Source organism: Heptranchias perlo, chromosome 1 (assembly GCF_035084215.1).
Source record: "Heptranchias perlo isolate sHepPer1 chromosome 1, sHepPer1.hap1, whole genome shotgun sequence".
Classification (NCBI taxonomy): domain Eukaryota; kingdom Metazoa; phylum Chordata; class Chondrichthyes; order Hexanchiformes; family Hexanchidae; genus Heptranchias; species Heptranchias perlo.
Genome location: NC_090325.1, coordinates 185265290 through 185292885, shown reverse-complemented (window position 1 = coordinate 185292885; position 27596 = coordinate 185265290). Strand labels below are relative to the sequence as shown.

Genomic DNA, 27596 nt, shown 5'->3' with positions numbered 1-27596 from the left:
TAATCTGAACACAGGCACATTGAAACCATTTTTATACAAATCCTGAGTTTTGACAAGTGCAGATAGATAAATCCATGGAACAGGATCCCTAGGGAGACGGTGGAAACAGTTACTATTAACTCATTCAAATGCCAATTAGATAGATTTCTTTCAGCAAATAACAATTGGGCATACAGTATATGATTAATTTGAGACATGACATGTGGTAAGTGTAGCAATGCTTGGGAGAAACAGGTGACTTTGGACCTATGGTTCCCAAAGCTCTCCACCACTGGGGGTAAGTCCTTGCCTCTGGTGGGGGGCATGTATGTGGCCCAAAAAGTTACTCCATTAATATTTCACAGAGAAGTTTATCCAGTACAATAAACTGAAAGGGCTCAGCATCACATAGCACAAATGGGTTGAAGTTCTGCTGTTCTAAAAGAATGAACAGCAGCTTCACAAATAGAGTGATACTTTCAAACTGCCAGGACTGCAGAAATAACCCTGAGCAACTACTTTCAGTTTATTTCAGTGGGAGGCAAATTTTGTTGGTAATGATACAGCTCGCGATGAGGGGGGGTGGGGGGAGGAGTCCAGGATCCATTTAGGCTTTCAGTTTTATTGGTATCATGGGTTGATAACTGAATTGCCTATTTTCTTTTCCCGAGTTCTCCTTTTCTCATAATTACAGCTCATTAAAAACAAACAAAAGCCAATTAAGTACATAAACTCCAACTTACAATCTCATTATCGCCCAAAAACACTCCTTCAAGATACGAGACTGTACTTCAAAGTCAACAATGTTTAGAAAAACACATACATGTGCGTGTACACAGACATACGTGTGCTGACACACGGACACACGTGTGAACACACAAGCACATGGGTGCAGACATACACAAACACACGTCCGCATACACACACAAGCACACAGACACATGCGCGAACACACGCAAGCAACAGGCACAAGCACGAACACACACAAGCTCAGACACGTGCATGTACACACACAAGCTCAGACATACGTGCACGTAAATGCCCCATCATTGGCCTGTAGTCCAATTAATTGAAACTGAAAATGAACTATTTTAACTACTTTAAAAGGCTGAGCAGATTGAGTGACATACACACTGTTGTTTGAAGTGTACAAGAGCCGTTTCCTGAAGGAGTTGAGAAAGTGGGCTTTGAGCTCAGGGATGGAGGTCTACTAATTGTGATTAGCTGGACCAATTTTACAGATGTTGAGCATCTTTTAAAAATAAATTAGCCAGACAGACACAGTATTAGCAGTACTGTTGAGATTGTGCGTGCATGTCTGTTTGTGTATGTACACGTGAGTGAATGAATGCGTATGCGTGTGTATTCGCACGTGTACAGCTGCGTGTGTGTGTGTGTGTGTGTGTGTGTATTTGCATGAGTATGTATACACATATGTGTGTGTATGCATTAGTATGTGTGTGGCCGTGATACAATTAATGCATATACCTCTGGTTGTAGTTCCCAGATCTAGACAGACAGGATAGTATCCTCATTGCAGTTGTACAGAGTGGATTCGACCTCTAACCACTGATTTGAATAAAATGATAATTGAGCAGGTTCTGTAACAGGCAGTCGATCCACTTCACCAAATTACTGCCCAGGTCCTGGGGTGAAAGGCCAGTATGTTAACCCACTACATCACAGGTCCTGGGGTGAAAGGCCAGTATGTTAACCCACTGTACCACAGGTCATGGGGTGAAAGGCCAGTATGTTAACTCACTGTACCACAGGTCATGGGATGAAAGGCCAGTGTGTTAACCCACTGTACCACAGGTAATGGGGGTGAAAGGCCAGTATGTTAACCCACTGTACCACAGGTAATGGGGGTGAAAGGCCAGTATGTTAACCCACTACTTCACAGGTCCTGGGGTGAAAGGTCAGTATGTGAACCCACTGTACCACAGGTAATAGGGGTGAAAGGCCAGTATGTTAACCCACTACTTCACAGGTCCTGGGGTGAAAGGTCAGTATGTTAACCCACTGTACCACAGGTCATGGGGGTGAAAGGCCAGTATGTTAACTAACTACATCATAGGTCCTGGGGTGAAAGGCCAATGTGTTAACCCACTGTACCACAGGTCATGGGGTGAAAGGCCAGTATGTTAACTAACTACACCACAGGTCCTGGGGTGAAAGGTCAGTGTGTTATTCCATTACACCACAGGTCCTAGGGTGAAAGGTGAACTTTGTATTCATGTGCTCTCATCCTAAACTCGCTGTCCACGTTAAATAGTTTGCTTACTTCATTCTTATGCATATCTTTCATTGTTTTAATGTTATGCCTCCCCTCCATTCTTATTTCACCAGTGAAGATAACTCATGTGAAAGAGTGAGACCAGAACCTCATTCCAGATGAGATTAGTCTAACTGTGTTAAATTCACTCCTTTCCATATATTCGAGTACAATTTTCTTGAAGTAAGAGGTTGGTTCTGCTCTGCATACTAAAGTCAATCACATAATATGAAAGTAGATTATATTCAGGACAAAATATTATTTTCTTCAACTTGCTGATTGACTGTGGACACCATCTGACTTTTGAACCCTTTACCGCAAGGCTAATATTCGTCTGGTTTGTTTTGCTATCTCTCCATTCTGCTCTGCACAGATGTCATTGAAACAAATGTTAATCCTGGGTTGTAATACAGCTAAACAATACGCTGCAAGATAATTAGAGTCATACCTAATTAAAGCTCAACAACAGGCTCAACAGACAGTTAAAAGGGTTGACACTCAGCATTCACTTTTGTACAGCACCAAAAAAAAGCATTTTAAAACAAATTTCCTCTCCAGGAAGTCACTAATTTGCAATCTCAGTACTTTTCTCCCAAAGTGGTGGGGGGGGATCTCTATATAGTCTTATGTCAGTGTGCTCTTCCTGCCAACTTTTCCATCATAAATTCCTGTGTTCACCTTTATAATGGAAACTGTGTATGTAAACTTGTCACACTGTAATTCAACTCTCCCCGCAGTAGTAACATGAAAACGCCACCATTGGTGGGAGGGTGTAATTACAGTGTAACAAGTTTACATAGGCAGTTTCCATAATAAATGTGAACATAGGAATTTACAAAGGAAATATATAAAATTAAGGACAGAAGGTATGACTTTAAAATGGCAACTGGTTTGCATTTGTGCGCCCTGGTCCAATATGGTCTTCAAGTAAAGCGGGGGTAGAGACCTGCACCTCTGGCACTGCTTCTCCTCAAGTCTGTACTCTGCCTCAACTCTGTGTGCAATACCATGGCAGAGCAACTAAGATTAGTAAAAAATGTTGTGTCTATAACATTGTATGGTTCTAGTATCATAATAAGGCTGCAATGTTACTCATTGGTCCTAAAAATGTGACACCATGAACCAGTTTGCTGGAAAAAATTCTTAACCCATTTTCAGTTACCACAATGATTCCCAGTTACCCCCTCACTTTCTGTGAAGCATCCAGTCTGGTCGCATTACCCATTCTGCCTGACATGGCTTCCTCCTTGACCCACCTCAAGCGCACTTGCTCACTCCCTCCCTCCTCGAGAAACCTCAAATGCTCTACCTCACTCATTTCCTGCAAAGTCCTGCCCGGAGTGATCCCAGCTCACTCCTTCTCTCCCAAGGTCCTGTCCTGAGTGATCCCAGCTCACTCCTTCTCACCCAAGATCCTGTCCTGAGTGATCCCAGCTAACTCCTTCCATCCCAAGTGCTGCCCGAGTTCTCCAGCTCACTCCTTCTCTCCCAAGATAGAACAAGAAAAAGTTTCAGAGACAAATAGAGACAAAGCAAGAGAAAATGGGTGTTAGCCACATATAGATAGACACAAACAAACAGAAGGACACAATGAATTAAAGAGAGAGAAAAAGAGACAGTTATAAGAGACACAAGTTTTATTTTTGTCTGTGAATAACAAATCAGAGATGAACTAGCAGATCATCTTATTAAAAACCCTCTAGATTTATTAAGCAATGCAGATTTTAGCAAAGCCTAATATACAAGAGCACATACAATGAACCTGAAGTGCTTTGATATGATGAACACTTCTTCACAAAGTCACCAATGAATAAATGAAGATAATTTATTTTCCACAAAGGCAAGTTCCATCAGGCTAATTTTTCCTCTGCTGGAGTATCTCAGTAAAGAATATGAGCAACGGGTGGTGAATTTTGATGTAAAAAAACAGATAATACGATTTTAAAAAAAGGAGGGGGGGCCATCACCAATTTGATGAATCTTCTGGGCTCAATCCCTCATCGAGCAACATTAAACAATAAATGACCTGATTACATCTTCATGACACCGTGACATTTTCCAACATGAACTATCTCACCCTGATGCAAACAATCCCGCTGGAATTGTGCTATTTTTAAAGATCTAGTGAGAAATGTTAACCTAGCAACTTTAACAGGGGTACAACATCCCTGGGGTTTGGGGGAGGAGATCAGATTCAAAAGCCAAGAGAGCTGGTGAACAATGGAAGTATATTTTTTTCATTTGTTCTTGGGATGTACACATATACTGTGGCTACAAGAGCAGGTCAGAGACTGGGTATTCTGTGGCAAGTGACTGACCTCCTGACTCCCCAAAGCCTTTCCACCATCTACAAGGCACAAGTCAGGAGTGTGATGGAATACTCTCCGCTTGCCTGGATGAGTGCAGCTCCAACAAAACTCAAGAAGCTCGACACCATCCAGGACAAAGCAGCCCGCTTGATTGGCACCCCATCCACCAGCTTAAACATTCACTCTCTCCACCACCGGCACACCGTGGCTGTAGTGTGTACCATCTACAAGATGCACTGCAGCAACTCGCTAAGGCTTCTTCGACAGCACCTTCCAAACCCGCCACCTCTACCACCTAGAAGGACAAGGGCAGCAGGCGTATGGGAACACCACCACTGCACGTTCCCCTCCAAGTCACACACCATCCGGACTTGGAAATATATCGCCGTTCCTTTATTGTCACTGGGTCAAAATCCTGGATCTCCCTACCTAACAGCACTGTGGGAGAACCTTCACTACACGGACTGCAGCGGTTCAAGAAGGCGGCTCACCACCACCTTCTCAAAGGCAATTAGGGATGGGCAATAAATGCTGGCCTCGCCAGCGACACCCAGATCCCATGAATGAATAAAAAAAAAGCGGCAAAGCTGTATTTAATGCCTATTCCTCATTGCCCTGAGAGTATGTGGAGTCAACTGTGTAGCATAGGACTGTAGTCACTTGTAGGTCCAGGCCAGGTAAGAGTGGCAGGTTCCCTTCCCTGAAGGACATTAGTGAACCAGTTGGGTTTTTACGACAATCCGGCTGCTTTCACAGTCACTTTATCTGATTCTAGCTCACAAATGACCAGATTTATTGAATTATGTTTCAGAACCTGCCATGATGGGATGTGAACTCATGGCCTCTGGGTTGCTAGTCCAGTCTAGGCTACTGCATCCATAGTATAAGGTGAATTATGCAAGACTTGACTTGGCTCAGCTCAGATCCCAGAGCGCAGAGCAGATTAAAGTTAATGACTATAAAATCGGGAGTACTGCAAATTGGGAGCAATGACCTCCACAAGTCATTCATTAATCTACACTCACAGTGAGCAAGGCTGCAAGTCTGGAGCCTCGTGTCTAATAATTACCCCTTACGTGTTTTTTAAAGAGAGAATCTCATCATCAGGACATCACACGTTTTAAGGAAAAAAAAATCAGTACAATCTACATGAGCTTCCTTATAATCCCTCATGGTTCAGCTACTCACCACCTTTAACACATCAGTCAGAAACATCTCAGCGTCCAGCTCTGGCCTGTGCTGAGTTAGCATCTCAACTGGGCTCCAGTAGGAGCACTGCTACTGGCCTCAGTGCCCCTGGATTAGGGAATTGGACAGAATTTGCTCCTCAGAATTGAAGGTGGGTGGTTGTCAGATGGAGACAAGATCAGGCTAGGTTGTGATGCCCCCCGTAGTGGACTAGCCATCTACACTCACTGTTAACGGTGGCTCTCCGAGCCTTCAGCACATGACGAGCCTTTCTAGGGGCCAAACAGACACGAGCGTCTAAATGACGTGGACTTGACGTCATACAACGTCTTACGTGGTTATTTTCCAGCCTAGCGGAGGGGCAAACGCTTGGGTTGAACAAAAGCCATAGAAACTGGGAGTTGGGAATCTGCGACGCTGTACTGTGAAATCAGAGACTCTTCAAAAGGGCAGCCAGAAAATTTCCTTTAGCTTTTGGGACATTAGGTAGATTTTTCTTACGAATTCTTTGAAGAGCTGAGCTGCGTGGGTGCAGGAAATTTCCCTGCTGACGATCAAACTCCTGTATGCAATTTACCACCTCTTACTTTAAGTGAATGCCCATTCCGAGGGGTTAGTCCTATCCAGAACCCCCTACCCACCCCGCTCCCCCCCCACAGACATTTAAATTGGATGGAACTGGGTTCAGTGGCGTTCCAGTGGGGCGCATGTAAAAAACACACAACCCAACTTACGCCAGGACGATGGGTGGAACAGGTGGAGAGTGACCCTGTACATCTCCCGCCTGCTTCAGTAGAGTCTGTTAGTTTGCCTTGAAATGGCAGATGACTGCAGTTGCCACTCTCAAATTACAGTCAGCAATGACCTCAACCTGAAACATTCAACTACAGTCCCCTCTGCTTCCGCCCACAGCAAGAAAAATTAAAACATGTCAAACCCAGAAAACTGGCAAAGGCTGACCAACAGCTTCAAAAGCCAGACATCCACAGAACAGCCCTGATTATAAGCCGACAGCACACGCAAACAAGTAGTTACGTGGGATTTATATTTTAAGGGGTAGGCGTACACAATATACATTCACTATTATTTTTTCCTCCAATACAAGTATATGAAAGTTTGAAAGGGAAAATCCAAAAATAGTGGTGCATTTCTAGTGGTGAAAAGAAAGGGACTGCATTTATATAGTAGCTTTCACACCGGACACTCCATAGTGCTGCACAGCCATTGAATTTTACTGTCGCGGTTTAGTCACTGTTGTTATGTAGGCAAACTATTTTCACACAGCAAAGTCCCACAAACAACAAATGAATGAACGATCAGTTAATCTGTTTTGGTTATGTCAGTTGAGGGATAAATATTTGCCAGGACACTGGTAGAACCCCTTGCTCTTCAAATAGTGTCGTGGGATCTTTTATGTTCGCCTGAGCAGGCAGATGGGAGACTTGGTTTTACATCTTATCTGAAAGATGTTACCATTCCCTCAGTACTGCACTCAAGTGTTAGCCTAGATTATGTGCTCAAATCCCTGGAGTGTGTTTGAACTCACAACCCCCTGACTAGAGGCAAAAGTATTGCCAACTGAGCAAAGGTGACACCTTGCAGTTGTTTGATTTTCCTTTATTTAGATTGAAAATCTAAGTGAAATTTGAATCTTCAATAAACCAACTTCTCCCAAAGTTACCTCAACAGTTAGTGCCTCACATCCAGCTCCCCCACCCTTACTCCTAGTGCACTGAGGAACTCTACTTTCTCCACACCCAATTCGCAGAGACTGAGGTTTTTTATTTCACAGGAGTTGCCTACATATGCACAGATTGGCACACAGATGGCACTCAGCATGTTCAATTTCGAAAGGAATCCAGCTAAATATCAGATTAGCGAAGCTATGTGAAATCAGGCTGAAACATTGGTGAGTTTCCCAAGTGACCAGCTGGATTTACTTCTGAAGATTATGAAAATCTGAAAGTGTTGCTGAATTACTGAGGTGGCGGTTCATAGCTGGGTGGACATATTTAAACCAATTCTCCCATCAGCTGTGAGAGAAAGCATCCCACATTCAGTGAAAATATCTAAGCTTCCCAAATGGTGATACCTGAAAATGGGAGAAAAAATTCACTGGTTAAGATTTTCTTTATCACTATGGAGATTTCCATAGCAACAGAGCTGTGAGTGATCTGTTCAATGGATTAGATGCTGTAAATTTAAAATTACTTGGGGATTAGAAGTGTAAATACAGCAACCGCATTCACTGATCTGAGTAATTGATTCCTACTGCACACATATAACCCAAAGGTCATTGAGAAAGTCCCTACATTAGTTACAATTGCACAACATGATCACAATAACTAGGATAGGGATAAGAATTTGACAGAAGGGTAGAAAAGGTTAGAGAAGTAATGTTAGGGTGGTGGCGGGGGGCAGGGGGTTAGGTTACCGAGTGGGGTGCCCCAGGATGCAGTGTTGGGACCACTGATGTTTCAAATTTATATCAAAGACTTGGATTCAGAAACTCAATCCAAATTGGTGCAGTTTGCAGATGATCCCAAACTAGGAGGGAAGTGGAATTGGAGGAGGCAGCTGAGGAACTACAGAGCGAGCAAAACAAAATAGGGAACTGGGTAGAACGGCAGATGGATTTAATGAAGACAAGTGCAAAGTGCTGCTACACGGGAAGGAAAAATGGGCAACATGTCTACTTCGTGAAAGGTGCTGTGGGAAGAGGCAAAAGGGAGGACAAGGGAATATAGCAGGTTTCGTTGGCATCACCATCAAAACCATTCCTCCGTCTAAGGTGCACGAGCCGTCTTGCTGAGGTGGAACATCTGGCTGCAAAACACGTGCAATCGAGAGACTGATGAGGATCAGGCGCTCAAGAAAGTTCAACTAAGTGAGGCACAACACAAGGCTCATTTCTGAATCCCCCACGGAGTTTACAAAAGAAGTGACACCAAATTTAGTGAAAAGCTGAAAAACATGGTGTGACAAATCTGTCCATACAGACAAACAGACAGACAGGCGTGTGGGCAATTACTGCCACAAGTACTTTTTTTGAATGATGCCCAGAATGTGGTTTAATCAAGTTAGGTGAAAATTCAATGAAGAGATTTTAAGATATTAAACTGACAGGTTAATGATTAAGTGTTTTCTGCAACACGCAAATTGGAAACGTGTTTGCTGGAAACACAATGCTGAATGTAATGAGAGTACGCCAATCAGTCAGATTTGGTGAAAATTCAATAAAGACTTTTGAGGTAACAACCCTTATCACTGAGCTATGCGGATTTTCACTGCGTAGATACTTAGATTTTCAGTATGTTAAATATTAATGAATAGTTTAGTGCTCAAGGATCGTGCAATGGAGCATAGATTGTTCCCATCATGTCAAAAGTCGTCTGGCATCCGATTAAAGCATCAGATCACATAGCTTTGGGAAAGTAAAAAGCTCTAAATTAACAAAATGGACAATGGGGTTTAGAAACGTGGGCTCAGCTCCCTGCCCATTTTAGAAAAGACAAAAAGGACTTAAGTTTATACAGCGCCTTATCACATTTTTCAGAAACATTCCAAAGAACTTCACCCAATAAATGACTTTTTGACATGCTGAAGTTGGAAGTTACCCCCTAAGTGTTCAAGTTTGAACCCACAACCTTCGGACTCAAATTGTTTTTCTACCAGTTTCATGCCATGTTAGTGCCGTCCGATAGAAATTGGGTTTTCCCAGCTGTCGGCCTTGGTGAATTTGGCAGATTTACTTTAGGGTTGCAACTGACAGTGCAAGAACGGCACGTCAAGAGCCAGCGGAACTAACATCATCAACAAAAACCTGTAATCATAACACCTTTAGCATAAAGAAAAGTTCTGACCATGCTGCACAAATAGACTTACATAAAATGGACTTCCGGCCAAAAAGGGAGAGGTTAGGAGCGGTGAGATGGAAAGCCAGGTGAAAGAGATGGGTTTTGAGGAGGAGTGGTTGAGGGAGGGAGTTTCAGAGAGAAGTTGAAAGTTCTGCACCGCTGGTGGGGTGAAGGGAGATGGAGCTAGTGGAGGTCAGTGAAGGCAAGGCTGGTAGGCGAGCACAACTTATTTTGAGGCAGGAGGTGTGTAGCAGAGTTTTCGATAAGTTGGAGTTTATAGAGGGTGGAGGGTGGGAATACTAGAGTCTGCAGGTGACAAGGGCATGTAAAGGGTTTTGACGGCAGAGTCGCTGAGATAAGGGCAGAGGCCGGCAATGTTGCAGTGAAAGTAAGCAGCCTTGGTGATGGATAGGATATTAGGATTGAAGTGTCAGCTTTAGTCAGTACACCAGTAGCACTTTCACTCCTGAGTCAGCATGTCGTGAGTTCATCTCACTCCAAATTTTCATCACAGAATCTACCCCGACACTTCGGTGCTGTGTTGAGGGACTACGGCATTGCTGCACATTGTCTTTTGGATGTGACATTACACTGAGGCCCCATCTGCCTGTTCAGGTGGATCCCATGGCACGATTTGAAGAAGAGCAGGAGAATTCTCCTGGTGTCCTGGCCAACATGCGTTCCTCAATTAACACCAACAAAAACAGATTAACTGGTCATTTAACTCATTTTCTGTATTTGGGATCTTGCTCTGCACAATTTGGCTGTTGTGATTGCCTTCATAGCAACAGTGTCTACACTCCAAAAGTAATAAATTGACTGTGATATCTTTGTGATATCCTGAAAACGTGAAAGGTGCTATATCAATGCAAGTTTCTTTTCTTTCTTAAAGCTCAACTCAGGGTCAAAAAGGAGACAGAGATTGTGAATGGTCTGGTTCAGCCTGAGTGTGATTAGGAGGAGGGGTAGGGTCACTGGCAAGGGCACAGAGATGGTGGTAGGGACCAGAGGTGATGGCTTCAGCCTTCCTGATATCGAGCTAGAGGAAGTTTTGAATCATCTGGGACCTGATGTTGGACAAACAGTCCGACAGCACAGAGATAGTCAAGGGATCAAGAGGTAGAGTTGGTACATTTGAAAACTGACTCTGTGCTTGTGGATCAAAAGCAAAATATTGAGGATGCTGGAAATCTGAAATAAAAACAGAAAATGCTGGAGAAGCTCAGCAAATGAGGCAGCGTCTGTGGAGAAAGAAACAGAGTTAACGTTTCAGGTCGAAGACCTTTCTTCAGAACTGGAAGATGTTAAAGAGTTAAAGTTTTTAAGCAAGTGCTTGTGGATGTCGTCACCGAAAGGCAGTATGTAGATAAGGAAGAAGAAGGGGCCACATCGTACGAAGCTAATATAAAACCAGCTTCAGAACCAAGAGTGCTACCAATTGAGCCAAACTGACACTTGAAGCCAGAGTCCAGTGAAGATGTACAGTCTAAATTATTAGGCCGACAAGTTAATATTCAATGATAAAATGCCAGCCATGTTAACAAAATTTCATTAACTCGCTTATCCTTGAAGTTTCAGGAACGGGACGAGGAAAATAAAATAAATAACTCAGAGATACTGGGTCACGTAGAAGGTTAAAACACTCGTCCTTTCATGGCAGGTTTCCAATCCTGCCCAAGTGTGTAAGTGTCTCAAGTGAAATGAGTGAGGCTCAACTGGTACCAATTTAGTACTTTCACTGACAGGCTATTTGAAATTCATTTTTAAAAAAAAGTATTTTCAGAACCATGTTGAAGAAAAGACTGGTGCAGTGGGCGGTGCCCTGTGAAGTCAGGATGTCGACACTCCATCAGGTTAATGGAGGGGAGTGCTGCTTGGTTCACACCCCACTCTGATGTTTGATGCAAGAGCCAGCATGAACTAAAAAGGCTTCATTCCCCAGCCCAATTTTTCTTCTCCTCAGCACAATCCAAAACAAAGACAACAGTGTTAGTCAATACTCGGCAGAACATTCTCCTCACTCAAAGGAAATAAGATTGGACAGGCAGAAGAAAGACAGATCTATCGTTGACACCATTCAGCATGCTAATCTAGCCCTGTTTCCACAACTCTGCAACTGGACTTGTTTCACAAGCATGTGACAGGTCAATGTCACAACTAAAACATAATTTATCTCATTATAAAAGCTTTAATAAAAAGGCTCAGAACACACAGCTCCAAAGAGACACATCAGCAGAAGATAATATCCTCAATACTTACATCGCCCATTCCAGCTTCTCGTTTTTGATTGAATTGTACAATGCCTGCAACGCAAACAGAAGCAAAAGTCATTTAATTGTATTTGTTGTTTGTGGAGCTATCAATTACTGCTGTGCGCTGTAACCACACTCAAATTAGGTCATGGTAGTAAACAGATTAAACCGATCACTTTTAATATACTGGGCGGTAAAGGGTTTTGTAAGGGTCTCCTGTGGTGTATTTGTTGTAGGTGCAAGTGATAATGTACAGCTACCCAATATTATTGAAACGTAAACCGATAGATTCCCTCCGCCCAGTTCTAAAACCTTTCGAGGACTCAATTACATCAAAATTAAAAATAAAACATTACAAATAGTTACATTTTGCCACAAAACACAACAAATTAAAGTAAAAAATCTTTACTTCTGTACATTTCCCCAATTCTACTTCATGAAAAGAAATATTAATTTGAATTTTTTTTCAGCTAATGAAGGTATTGGAGAAGCACATTTTGAAAGCTGGGTTGGACATGCTGCCAATCCACCGATGATGCTCTGTTACAGTATGAAGACCTTTACTGGGATAGGCAATTGCAGCCACACTCCGCTTTTTGATAACTTCAACTGAATCTATTAACAGTTAACTCATGAACTGCCTAAAGCACTACAATTTACTCTTGCCATCTGCACTCGTGTTAACCTCTCCAGGCAGCTGAATTCCAAGCGCAACTTTGAAATTAAGTTGAATTCTGGCAAAATCGAAATGAAAAGGGTTAAACAACTCGTGAAGGGGAGCTAACAAATGTCTTTGAGATTTGAGACCAGTTCTAAGTAAAAGATTTTATTTCCACATTTTTTTTTTAAAAACTTATTCCGCAACCTGAAATGATCTGCCACAATTAGACACACTTCATGTCATCCTCTCTCCAAGTGCCCTTGCTCATGCAGCATACTTGCAGAACTAACACGATTTGGTTTGGACAAATGTTGACCAGATTGCCAAACCACCAGGAAGGTGAAATTAAGTGTCAAGAGATTTCCTGAGGTTTACTTCCTGATTAAGGTAAACACAAACAGTCCCAGATATAAACCCGCACTGCAGGATTGAAGCAGGGACACTACTAAAAATATATATTTTTTTTAAAATGCTGTCCATTTACTCTCGTCTTCCTTTACCATATTCACCTTTACTGTTATACAGAATCTGCGCTCATGACTGTGAGCCTTTGAGATTCTGTGCGGAAGGTGCAAAAGCAAGTCACGAGTAATCAATAACAAAGCCATTGGCAAATTAAACTGATTATAGAATCAGGCCTTAGCCTCAGCCCTTCTCCAACAGAATTATTCACAAAAAGAAACGTAATTTGTCAAACAATAAATCATCTACACCCAAAAAACAAATGCACATTACACACAGCATACGATTCAAAGAAAAATCTCTATTCAACGATTCTCTATAGTAATTATTAGGTTTTCCGAGGGGAAATTTAGATTCACAAGAGAATCAATTCTTTAAAATACGAGTCAGGGCTGCATTGTTTTATACCCTGTATTATTCGATAAAGCATTTTTAAAAAAATTATATAGTATCTTATGTTTCAGAGAAATATGCCACAGTTCAAATGATATTCCTTTCCTATCATAAATTATGAGTGCTGCTTCTTCCTTTATCAAACAGAAAATAAGAGCCCTTAAATTTTAAAGCTCTAGCGTGTTTGTGCCTTAAATCAATTGCAGCAGTTGGTTAGGGAAGCCGATAGCCCAGACTGAAGGGGCTGTGTTTTATTGTCACATTAGAGCTATGGAAAAAGCTTAACAGAGAAAAAAAAAGACACACACCACAGTCAAGAAATAGCCCCAAGTAGATAGAAAATCCTGCAATCCTATAAAAAGATACCATTTGCAAACACACTAATCATGTTCCCCATCACAGTGGGAAATGGTTAAGTAAATACCGTACACTGTCTTCAAACCACGTACACGCCTTCCCTGCAAGCGGGCTGATGTTTGTACTGTCTCTTTCGTACCTTGCCTGTCGAAGGATGGGCAGCCGAAAATTCGGACGAATAGGAGGTCTTCAATGACTTGGAGCGGCGAGGCTGGTGCCTCATAGACTCTTCCCGCTGGTACCTCACCGACCCGCTGCTCCGCATCCGGACCTTGCTGGTCCCCTGTACGCTGTGCACGCCGATCATTTCCTCTAAGGCACTGGCTACGTTCTCGGTGGTCCGACGGACTAAGGGAATCAGGAAGCACCAGCACCGTCTTAAATCTCAGGCTCAGCAATCAGCATTTGATCAAGAGGCAGCTTAGCAGCACGGGAGTCTTCCAGCTTCAAAAGGAAGTGTGCCTGCCTTAGCTAGCAATTTCCAACACTGTTTGGATTTGGAATGATCATTTCAGGGTAGGCTCACATCAGGGGTTGTAAGTCACACACAAAAATAAAACCATCCCCTGAATGGTCCAAGCCAATGGCAAAGGGCCAGGCAAGCAGTTCATTTATATTCTAAATAGCAACACCACTGTTTTCCTATCGTAGAACTGCAAGCTCATTAAAGGGAGGCAAAGAGATACTACTAATAAAAGCTTATTATAGTCTGTTAGCTACATTTTGGGAACTAAATTGAACTGGAATTAAATAAAGGGGCGTGCACAAGTAAGAAACACGACTCTTGAATCAATCAGACATTCTTCAAATAGTTAGATACAATCTTGATTACGGACAGATTTCAGCCCCTTCTTTTTAAAAAAAACTTGCTCTTTTATTAAGCCAACCGTTATAGAGTAATTTACCGACAGAAAGCACCACTGTGGATCCCAAAGATTGATGGGTATTGTCCATTTTAGACTTCATTTTCCTTTCTGAGCAGCATGGGCCTGCTCACTGATAGGTGGCTAACCGGCCTACCTCTGCTCAGACTCCGCGTCACCTGTTTAACAATTTCTTCCCACTAATGAGAAGATGGTTTTCTTATTTATTCAAATAAGATCATTTCAATAGCAGACTTCGTATATCAAGTTCTTTATTTTAAAGAGAGGGTCCGAGAGGAATTTTCCAAAGTTTATTTTTCCTCTTATTGGCCCTAGGTATTTTTGCTTCTCCCAAGGGAGTACATGGCTGTGGGGTTGGTGGGGGGGGGGGGCGGGGGTGGGGGCGGGAAGTATCTAGGCATGACGCCCCAGGCAGCATGGATGTGGAGCAGGCTTATGGACCATCTGGTCTTTTTCCTGCCCATCATAAGAAAAATGGTACACAGAGAGAACCCCAATTTGAACACTTGCAGCTGATACTACAAGGAATACAGCTTTAAGAACAAGAAAATACTATGGCCCTGAAATGACTGCGTGGGACACTAGCGTACCAAAGCCCAGTGCATTCGGATAAAATTCCTCCCTCTTCCTACCCCTCCATTGAAATAGCGAGGGGACGGAGTTTCATGCAAACACTTAAAGTTCTTGGATACTAATATCAAATGAGGTGATTTTAAGATGCACAATCCTTTCAAAATCAAGAAAATTCCCAAAAGAGAGCTCTAAAAAGAGAAAGAAAGCCCTTTTATCCCTTCCCATGTCAACTGTGAATCTACAGGTCCTTTTATATCAGAGTCGGTGGGGTGTTTGTGTCATCTCATCACTTTTTTGGGTAATGGCAGCAACCATGAAAACCTACCAGCCGTCAAGATGACCAACCACAACTTGCATTTACATAGCGTCTTTAATGTAGAAGAAACATCCCAAGTTGCTTCACAGAGGCATAATCAAACAAAAATGGATGCCAAGCCCAAGAAGGAGATAGTAGGAGGAGTGACCAAAAGATTGGTCAAAGAGGTGCGGGTTTGAGCATCTTAAAGCTAGGAGGGAGATAGCGAGACAGAAGGGTTTAGGGGGGGAATTCTAGAACATGGGGCCTAGATGGCTGAAGGAACAGCTGCCAATGTTGGGGCACAGGACGCGAGGATGCACAAGAAGCCAGAGGAATGGAGAGTTCCAGGGGAGGAGGACAGTAGGGCTGGAGGGGGTTACAGAGATATGGAGGAGCGAAGCTAAAGGGAATTAAACATGAGGATGAAAATTTTAAATTGAAAGCATTGGGGAACCGGGAGCCAGCAAGTCAACAAATGCAGAGATAATAGGTAAGCGGGACCTGGTGCAGGATAGGATATGGGCAGTAGAGTTTTGGATCACTTGAAGTTAAGGAGGGTGGAGGGTGGGCGGCTGGCCAGAAGACCACTGGAATAGTCAAGTCTAGCGGTGACAAGGGCATGGATGAGGGTTTCAGCATAGATGGGCTGAGATAGGGGCAGAGACAGGTGATATTAAGGAGGTGGAAGTAGGTGGTCTTTGTGATGGGGAGAATATGAGATCGGAAGCTTATCTCTGGGCTGCAGAGGACGCTGAGATTACTAACAGTTTGGTTCAGCCTGAGACAGTGGCCAGGGAGGGGAGGGATGGAATTGATGGTGAGGGGATGGAGTTTGTGGTGGGGGGCCGAAGACAGTGGTTTCAGTCTTCCCAATGTTAAATTGGAGAAAAATGTGACTCATCAAGGACTGGATATCAGGCAAGCAGTCTTACACCAAAGAGGCAATGGAGGGGCCGAGAGAGGTGGTGGACAGGTAGAGTTGGGTGTTGTGAGTGTACATGATGTCGCCAAAAGGCAGCATGTAGCTAAGAAAGAGGAGGGAGCCAAGGATAGATTCTTGGGGAACTCTCGAGGTGATGGTGCAGGGGCAGGAAGAGAAGCCATTGCTGGAGATGCTGTAGCTGCAATCAGATAGGTAAGAGTGGAACCAAGCAAGGGCAATCTTACTAAGAGGATGGAGGAAAGGTGTTGGAGGGGGATGGTGTGGTCAACCATGGCAAAGGCTGCAGAGAAGTCAAGGAGGGATAATGCACCACAGTCACAGACAATGTCATTTGTGACTTTGATTAGGGCCGTTTCAGTGATGTGGCAGGGACGGAAACCTGATTGGAGAGATTCAAATATGGAGTTGAAAGAAAAATTGCACATTGTAGACTATAAAAGGTTTACTCAACATCAATACCACTGCAAAATCACATTATTGCCTTAAACTCACTCGGTGTCCCTTATTGATTACAGTGCTGTCTGTCTCAGCTGCACAGTTAAGATGAGGGACTCAAAAGGTGACACAAAAGGTGAGAGTGTTCGGGTATTTTACTTGTTCTGCATGTGTGACTGGGACTTTTGAACCCACGTTTGGCACAACACTACGGTGAACTCTGTGAGACATCGCACAACTCCAATTTCTAAGGACCCACTCACATAACGTTTGTGGACTACACTTCAAGCAGGTTAAATACCCAATCTATGCATTCTACCCAAAACAGAAATAATGTCCAAATCTGCATCATCAACAACAGCAGCAGCAAGCCAGATAGTTATAAACCCACACACAAAAAAAAACTAGTGACTGCTAACAAGATTGTTTAAAAACAAAAAATCTATTCTCATTCCATCTGGCCTGATGCCTGTAGCCAAGAGGGTGGATGAGATCCAGCCCATGGCTTGGTAGTCTGCGGCCCAAGTACCGGAGGCAGCCTCCACCAGATTTCCCTTTCCACTGCAGTCTCCACTCGATAGGAAAAGTCTTAATTTTAAAGCCGACGAGACCATTTGCAAAAAAAAATTACTGATCCAGATGGGAAGTTGACCATCTAAATTATATCTCAATAAGTCCGGTGGATACTAAGGTCTCCGAACTATTGATATCGAGGGCCATTTACCACCGTTCTGCTCCTATACACAGATCATTACTGAAAAACTTTTTGGGAAGTTTTAAAAATGCCATTAAAGATATGATATTGTCTCATGCCTGTTCAGAGGGCATAAATCACACTGGACAAAAAAGGCACTTTCATGCAAGACTATAACTCTGTAAATTGTTAAATGCTGCCCAGGTGGCAGCCATGGCTCACTGGGTAGCACTCTCGCCTCTGAGTCAGAAGGTTGTGGGTTTGAGTCCCACTCCAGAGGCTTCAGCACAAAATCTAAGCTGACACTTCATTGCTGCACTGTCGGATGAGACGTTAAATTGAGGCCTCGTCTGCCCTCTTAGGTGGACGTAGAAGATCCCACAGCACTGTTCGAAGAAGAGCAGGAGAGTTCTCTCTGATATCCTGGCCAATATTTATCCCTCAACTGACATCACTTTAAAAAAAAAAGATTATCTGGTCATTATCCCATTGCTGTTTGTGGGATCTTGCTGTGTGCAAATTGGCTGCCGAATTTCCTATGTTACAACAGTAACTACACTTCTAAAGACTTCATTGGCTGTAAAGCACTTTGGGATGTCCTAAGGAATGAAAGGTGCGGCATAAATGCAGATTATTTCTAGTTTTATGGTTTTTTGTTGCAACATTTAATCTTCTACAGACTTCATTCCCCTCTCCTGATAGTCAATGCTCCTTCTACATACCAAGATTTAAGAAAATCACTTCACGTATTTTGTTAGTTACTCACCAAATCTATTCCCGTGTGTTGCCAAGCTATTGTGATCCACAACAAATTCCATGTTTTCTTTTTTACATTTCCTCCTATTTATCCCATTTTCTTCCATCCAGCCACTGTTGTCAATAAATGGTGAGGCAGGCTAACTCTCCACTCACCTATTTTTGCACGACTATGAAGGTTCAGTGATCACTCTGAGTGCTGCTGAACAACATTAGTCACACCTCTTTAAACCCCACACACCCCCACTCCAGTCATTGTGGGTAGGGGCAATGTCCTACTGCTCCCAGTGCGTTTGCCACTCTCTTCAATTTAATTTCCCACACCCACCAGCCTCCTTGATGGTAAGAGCAAGATGTACAATCTGCAAACATCGTCGCTGAGGGTGGTGAGGTTGCTATGTAAAATAATTGGGAGCCACGATTGATTGGCATGGTAAGTCTTCCCTCCTCATACACACCTTTTCCTCCAATCCAACAAATAACACTTCCAAAACTGGCAACATTTGCCACGAGTGCGAACATCAAGACTGGGATTCAAATTGAAATATTGCTGCTATCCGATTGCCCTGAACTTCTATGTGCTAAAAAAAAATGTCACCTGAGTCAGAAAGTCATGCTTTCAAGCCCCACAACAGAGACTTGAGCACAAAATCTAGACTGACAGTGCGGTACTGAGTGCTGCATTGTCAGAGGTGCCGTCTTTCGGATGAGACGTGAAATTGAGGCTCTGTTCGGGTAAATAGAAAATATCCCATGGTACAATTAATTCAAAGAGGAGTAGAGTTATTCTCTCAGTCGCCTGGCCTCAGCCAACATACCTTAAATAGGATATCTCAATAGCAGTTGTGTGCAAACTGGCCGCCATGTTTGCCTATAAACCAACAGGTACTACACTTCAAAATTAATTTGGGATGTCCTGAGACCAGGAAAAGCAATGTATAAATGCAAGTTCCCTTTTTCTTAAAAAAAACATGAACTCTGAATGCAGCAAGATGAAATGAATTCCACCTTCTAACCCAGGATCTCTGTATTTCACAACAGGATTGTAAGAATTACAAGAGGTGCCCATAACTCATCTATAATTAGACAGTGAGGGCAGTGCATATTGAGTCCTGCTGTGTGACACTTCCAAAGTGATTAGCACAAAGGCGGTGCATATTTCAACAGTCAGAGCCAATAGCAGCTGTATTCTCAGTGACTCCACTGAACATGATGTGGAGATGCCGGTGATGGACTGGGGTTGACAATTGTAAACAATTTTACAACACCAAGTTATAGTCCAGCAATTTTATTTTAAATTCACAAGCTTTCGGAGGCTACCTCCTTCCTCAGGTGAACATCGTTCACCTGAGGAAGGAGGTAGCCTCCGAAAGCTTGTGAATTTAAAATAAAATTGCTGGACTATAACTTGGTGTTGTAAAATTGTTTCCACTGAACATGTCAGTACAGCTCCTCTGTACTTTGCTGTGCTGAAGATCTCACGTTTCCAATGCCTGAAGGCACATATCAACATAGACGGGCAGGAATAGACCCTCTGGTCCATCCAGCCTGTCCCACACAATTTGTGATATCTTGCGGATTGCAATATATACGCTCTACCTCACACTAAACCATGTGATCTCTTGTGAGAGGAGAAAAACTAGATAAAAACCCAGGCCAATTTGGGGGGAAAAAATCTGGGAAACCGCCCCCCACCCAAGCGATCGAAACTAGTCCTGGAGATCACTCTGGCCCTGATAATGCCATGCAGTACCTACATTTTGTAAGAGGTGATCTCCACTCCAGCCAGAAACAGGTCCAGCTCTTGCTTGAAGGTAGTGTTATTGCGGGTCTGTTAATGCTTCTTCCCAAGCTTGTACTGTTTGCTTCTGCTTCTTTTCAATTCTGCGGCCAGAGGATATCAGTGGCTGCTCCTTCCACAGCAGTTGCTTATGTTGTGGTGATGACACTATGGATTGTATAGTAGGATCCGCAGGCTGATTTCAATGCACGCACTTTCCTTGGAATCCCACTTCACCTATGGGCGTACACACCTCCCGACCCCCATACAAACCCTCACCACCCCCAACATCCCGACACCCCCCCACCTCCCCCCACCCCACACACGCTCTCCCACCCCCACCCAACTTCCCCGTGCGGGCGCACCCACCCCCAGCTCGGGCGCCCCCACTGCCCCACACACCCTATTACCCTCCCCATTTCTCCACACACGACTTATCAACCGTCCACTACCTCCACACACGCCCTATTACTCTCCCACTACCCCACACACACACCCTATTACCCCCCTCACTGCTCCACACACGCCCTATTACTCCCCCCACTACCCCCACACACGCCCTATTACTCCCCCCACTACCCCCACACACGCCCTATTACTCCCCCCACTACCCCCACACACGCCCTATTACTCCCCCCACTAACCCCACACACGCCCTATTACTCCCCCCACTACCCCCACACACGCCCTATTACTCCCCCCACTAACCCCACACACGCCCTATTACTCCCCCCACTACCCCCACACACGCCCTATTACTCCCCCCACTACCCCCACACACGCCCTATTACTCCCCCCACTAACCCCACACACGCCCTATTACTCCCCCCACTACCCCCACACACGCCCTATTACTCCCCCCACTACCCCCACACACCCTATTACTCCCCCCACTACCCCCACACACCCTATTACTCCCCCCACTAACCACACACACGCCCTATTACCCCCCCACACACCCTATTACCCCCCCACTACCCCACACACACCCTATTACTCCCCCCACTAACCCCACACACGCCCTATTACCCCCCCACTACCCCCACACACGCCCTATTACTCCCCCCACTAACCACACACACACCCTATTACCCCCCCACACACCCTATTACCCCCCCACTACCCCACACACACCCTATTACTCCCCCCACGACCCCCACACACGCCCTATTACTCCCCCCACTACCCCACACACACCCTATTACCCCCCCACTACCCCCCCACACACCCTATTACTCCCCCCACTACCCCCACACACTCTATTACTCCCCCCACTAACCCCACACACCCTATTACTCCCCCCACTACCCCCCCACACACCCTATTACTCCCCCCACTACCCCCCCACACACCCTATTACTCCCCCCACTAACCCCACACACCCTATTACTCCCCCCACTAACCCCACACACCCTATTACTCCCCCCACTAACCCCACACACACCCTATTACTCCCCCCACTACCCCCACACACGCCCTATTACTCCCCCCACTAACCCCACACACCCTATTACCCCCCCACTACCCCCCCACACACCCTATTACTCCCCCCACTACCCCCACACACACCCTATTACTCCCCCCACTAACCCCACACACCCTATTACTCCCCCCACTACCCCCACACACACCCTATTACCCCCCCACTACCCCACACACACCCTATTACTCCCCCCACTAACCCCACACACGCCCTATTACCCCCCCACTACCCCCACACACGCCCTATTACTCCCCCCACTAACCACACACACACCCTATTACCCCCCCACACACCCTATTACCCCCCCACTACCCCACACACACCCTATTACTCCCCCCACGACCCCCACACACGCCCTATTACTCCCCCCACTACCCCACACACACCCTATTACCCCCCCCACTACCCCACACACACCCTATTACCCCCCCACTACCCCCCCACACACCCTATTACCCCCCCACTACCCCCCCACACACCCTATTACTCCCCCCACTACCCCCACACACTCTATTACTCCCCCCACTAACCCCACACACCCTATTACTCCCCCCACTACCCCCCCACACACCCTATTACTCCCCCCACTACCCCCCCACACACCCTATTACTCCCCCCACTAACCCCACACACCCTATTACTCCCCCCACTAACCCCACACACCCTATTACTCCCCCCACTAACCCCACACACACCCTATTACTCCCCCCACTACCCCCACACACGCCCTATTACTCCCCCCACTAACCCCACACACCCTATTACCCCCCCACTACCCCCCCACACACCCTATTACTCCCCCCACTACCCCCACACACACCCTATTACTCCCCCCACTAACCCCACACACCCTATTACTCCCCCCACTACCCCCACACACGCCCTATTACCCCCCCACTACCCCCCCACACACCCTATTACTCCCCCCACTACCCCCACACACGCCCTATTACCCCCCCACTACCCCCCCACACACCCTATTACTCCCCCCACTACCCCACACACACCCTATTACTCCCCCCACTAACCCCACACACCCTATTACTCCCCCCACTACCCCACACACGCCCTATTACCCCCCCACTACCCCCCCACACACCCTATTACTCCCCCCACTACCCCACACACACCCTATTACTCCCCCCACTACCCCCACACACGCCCTATTACTCCCCCCACTAACCCCACACACCCTATTACCCCCCCACTACCCCCCCACACACCCTATTACTCCCCCCACTACCCCCACACACACCCTATTACTCCCCCCACTAACCCCACACACCCTATTACCCCCCCACTACCCCCACACACACCCTATTACTCCCCCCACTAACCCCACACACCCTATTACTCCCCCCACTACCCCCACACACGCCCTATTACTCCCCCCACTACCCCACACACACCCTATTACCCCCCCACTACCCCCCCACACACCCTATTACTCCCCCCACTACCCCCCCACACACCCTATTACCCCCCCACACACCCTATTACTCCCCCCACACACCCTATTACTCCCCCCACTACCCCCCCACACACCCTATTACTCCCCCCACTACCCCCACACACACCCTATTACTCCCCCCACTACCCCCACACACACCCTATTACTCCCCCCACTAGCCCCCCAATAGACAAAAGATTGCACACACCCTACAGTGTTCAAAATCAAATATATTTTGCAAACTATCATTTTGTGTTGAACTGAATCTTGATTTAGACACACTATGAACTGAGCTGTGGGCTTTAAGAATATTAAAACAAATTATTCTTGGAAATCACTTATTGGCATTCGAGCTGGTCTTTTCCAAATCACAGCCTCCATTTCCCCCCAAACATTCTTCTGAAAATAGATCAAACACTCTTCACCCTTGCAGGTTTCACTTCTTTGATGTTGGGAGGTCCTTGTCTTGTGGCTGAGTAAGCCTGGAGTATTTTTCATATCACTTAATCTTTTCTCGACATGGGTCCATATTCGTCTCACTTGAGATCTCCCTCAAATGTTCATGACCTCTTCCTATGCCTCAGAACATGCCCTGGGATTTTGGATGGAGGTGTGAGGGGGGCAGGAGAGGGGAGGGGGGCAGGGTGGGGGTTAGAGATTGACACTCATACCAAAAATGACTGGTCTTCCCTTTAGCCAAAGTAAAATCCATTTCCTGTTGTTCATTCTTTTTCTGTGGATTAGGTATTTTCCACTATTATGGGATGTTGGTATTACTGCCCAGTAACCTATGAGAGTCAAGGCCTGATTTGCAGCTTGTTATTGCATCCTAATTTACTGTCAGTCATAAATTATCTTACACACAGATCAGAACATGCGCATTCCACCATCAGTGGTATCCATGGCGACTGCTAAATTTTACTCACCTAAACATGGCTTTCAGTCCTATTTTACCATGAGCTATTTGTTCTTTAAAAATGCATAATTTATACTTTTTGCACTTGTGCAAATTTACGTCAATACTGTGATAAAGCCACTGAAAAGAAAGAGCAAAATTGGCAGGGAGGTTTGAAGGATAATTTACCGACTGAGCAGCTGGTTATTAACCCGGTTAGTTTGAGGAGGAGGTGTGGGGGGGGGGGAAGAGTGTTAGTCGAAGCATACTACCCATAAATGTAGGATAACATCTCTCAACAAGGTGCACTGGGTTTTGCTGGGCAATTCTGAGGTATAATGCTGGAGTAGTGAGGGGGGGGGAGTGAGGTGGGAGGAGGAGTGAGGTGGGAGGGGCAGAGAGAGTGAGAGGGGAGGGGGAGTGGAAGGAGGAAGTGGGAGGGGGAAGTGGAAGGGGGAACGGTTCTTCAAATGCCACAGACCTCCGATGGGGAAAGATTTATACTGCACTTGTTTATATAAAGGAAACATTTTATGAAGCATAAACTTTCTGTACCGCAGAAAAAAACAGCATGCAGCAATTCTGGTTTGTGACCATATAAATAGAATGTACGTGTATTGCTATATATTGTGACTCAAAAAGACTTGGCATGCTTCCTGACAAAATAAAACTAAATTTGCCCATTTTAAAAAAGACAATTTAAAATACGGAGCTAAGGAGCAGCTTTAGAAATCATATTAATCGATCGCTGCCTATTACTGATGTGCTTTCAAGGAAATCAGACAGATCTATCAGTGCTCACATATATAACGAGGGCAGGAGAAGAAAAAAAGACAGTGTTTATTTCACCGTGCACAGTATCCAGGATGGAGTTCATAGAATGTTTATCGAGGTTTATTGCGAAGATGAAACCCGGGGATGTCGTGGGTCATATTAATCCTGTTAACGTGTTTAAATTCCTAGAAATTCAATTACAGCTGCTGTGCAGTCAGTCCTTACTCCACTGGAGAACAGAAAAAGTGAAGGTTTCATCAAGCAGCAGCAAGCCAAATAAATAGCAGACATCTGACAAGCTCTTGCCATTGCTCACGTAACAGCGTTCAACACAAAAAGGTTTTTACAGCGTGTTTGAGCAATGCATTGGAGGGAACGATTATTGCTTCTTAACCACAGAAACTACTAGGGGGAACCATCCATGAAAATGCAAGAGTAGCCCCTTGTTAGAACACTGCGATTAGCCTAAGGCCCCAATAAATAAATATACTGTAGCAGTGTGGCCCATTGCCTACACAGCAAGGCTATAAAATCCCTCTTAATAACGCACCCCTCACCCATACTCTGAAAAGACTTGCATTTATATAGCGCCTTTCACGACCTCAGGATGTCCCAAAGCGCTTTTCTGCCAATGAAGTACTTTTGAAGTGTAGTCACTCTAGCAATGTAGGAAATGCACACAGTAGGATCCCACAAACAGCAATGAGATAATGACCAGATGGTCTGTTTTAATAATGTCGGACTGAGGGATAAATATTGGCCAGGACACTGGGGAGAACTCCCCTGCTCTTCTTCAAAATAGTCCCGTGGGATCTCGTACATCCGCCTGGAGAGGGCAGACAGGGGCTGGGTTTAATATCTCATCTGAAAGACGGCACCTTCAGTACTGCATTGGGAGTGTCAGCCGAGGTTTTGCACTCAAGTCTGTGCAGTAGGACTTGAACCCATGACCTTCTGACTCAGAGGTGTCAGTGCTACCCACTGAGCCACAGCTGACACTGTAGCAAGTCTCTCTACCCAGCAAGTTTTCTCAAAACCCAAATCAAGCAAATAGTCTGAACCAGTATAGAGAGGCAAAGCAGCCTACGTGAAGGTAGTGGGAAAAATCTCTTGCTCAAACTATCTTTCATTTTAGCAGCAGAAGTTTACAACCGTTAGGAGCTGTCTAGCACTTTCAAACCGCTTCTAACTCAGTCTTCTCATCTTCACAGGAAAAAAAAACCTCCCAACAAGAGCACATATAGCACTATGGCTTCAACATAAAAAATTCAAGTCATCAAAAGAACAGCCTTAGAGTTTGAGATCCTTCCCCATTGGGTAGCGTAGTTGTCACAGTACTCGACTGATAACCCACCGTCAGTGCAAGTCAGTCGTGAAACTCAGTTCAACACTTCTGTGGGCTGGCACCAAAAACAATGACCAACTGCCGGATTGTTGTAAAAACCCAACTGGTTCAGTAAAGGGATGAGAAGGAATTCTGCCACCCCTACCCAACCTGGTCTATACTTGATTCCAGCCTCACACTACTAATAAGCCGCGCAATTGATTCAAGAAGGTAGCCCTCCACCACTTCCTTCTCAGAGCTTCTTAGAGACGCCAGCGGCACCCACATCCCAAGAATGAATGGTAAAAGAGCACGCGTACCCAATGTGGCATCTCAGTAATTCTGTTGTAGAGATAGTAACATCCGTGATTTAAGCAGATGCTGTGTACGTTTTATCAGCACTGAACTTTGCATAGCACTGGCAATGTGTGGCACAGTACTTAGCACACAGTGATTAGTACACAGTGATTAAACTGACGATACATTCTGATGGCTCCTTACAATGAAACTCGGAAAAGATAAACAGAATGTAATAGTTCTTCAAAGCGATCAGACAAGGATGAAGTCATAAATAAGTCGGAGGCCCAAAGCATAAGGTTTTCTGACAGTACGATAGGGTTCAAGGCATTCAGGCCATTCTGTAATTATCTCAGCAGCGTTAAATTAATTCACAGCTCTGAATTGTTCATGAGATTGTTTAAGAAAGTGGCGAATTATTGACAAAGGGAAGGGAACCATTTGTCATTCTCAAACTGCTTTAGTTATGAAGAAATGGGAGCAGAGCAGACATCAGTCATAAGCTACAGTTTTACCACTGCCACCGAAATAAAATATATTACAGGCAGGCTTTGCCACATGCCTCTAAGGGGCTGCAAGATATGCAATAAACTACTAGTGTGTCAGAAACATCTATCACCCGTATTTTAGTCTTTGCATAGAGGAAGCCTACCATCTCCTTCAGTTTAGCAGGAAGTCATGCAGCAGCACTCAAGATGGCAGAACCAAAGACAAGCAACGCAATTTACTACCAGACAGGTGACAACTCCTGCCCTTCCTCTCCATGTGTCGCTCAAGATGTTTCGTTTCCTAAAATTACCAAATTGTGTCAGTTTTAACTAAGCGTGCACTGATCCAGGGGATATTAACCAATGATGGATGAATCCTTACAAAATTTAGGTAGCCCAAAGCAATAGGCAAGTGATGAGACAGCCGTGAATGGACCTTTCCACTTTGCCATCGAGGTGCAATTTGCCATTGGCTTAACCAGACCTGCACATCTATACACAGCTGCTTCCATCTCTCTCTATACACAGCTCTGTGGTTTCAAATGTCTTTCAAATACAAAATGTCCTCTGAAGGGTCATCCTTTACTTTGAGAGGAAAAAAAAAGTATTTTCTCCATCATTACAAAGTGTAACAAAGTGAGAGAGGGACGATATGTGAGCCCTAGGCTTTTGAGTGCTCTGTACCCGCTATAGGGGTATGACTTTAAGAAATTGTATAAAATGTCAGAATGACCAAGGCAGTATAGCTTTAAGAAATCTTTAAAGGCAATTAAGGTTAATCAGGAACGA

At 44.9% G+C, this 27596-nt stretch overlaps 1 protein-coding gene across 5 annotated transcripts in view; it reads right to left on the bottom strand.

The window, feature by feature from the left end:
- LOC137329207 (PH and SEC7 domain-containing protein 3-like) overlaps nt 1–27596 on the bottom strand; it is a 333226-nt gene that overhangs the window by 41244 nt on the left and 264386 nt on the right. For all 5 annotated transcript variants that reach the window (XM_067994400.1, XM_067994402.1, XM_067994403.1 and 2 more), the window contains one exon: nt 11868–11911. In XM_067994400.1, the coding sequence (XP_067850501.1) occupies nt 11868–11911 (44 nt within the window). The remainder of the gene's footprint in view (nt 1–11867; nt 11912–27596) is intronic.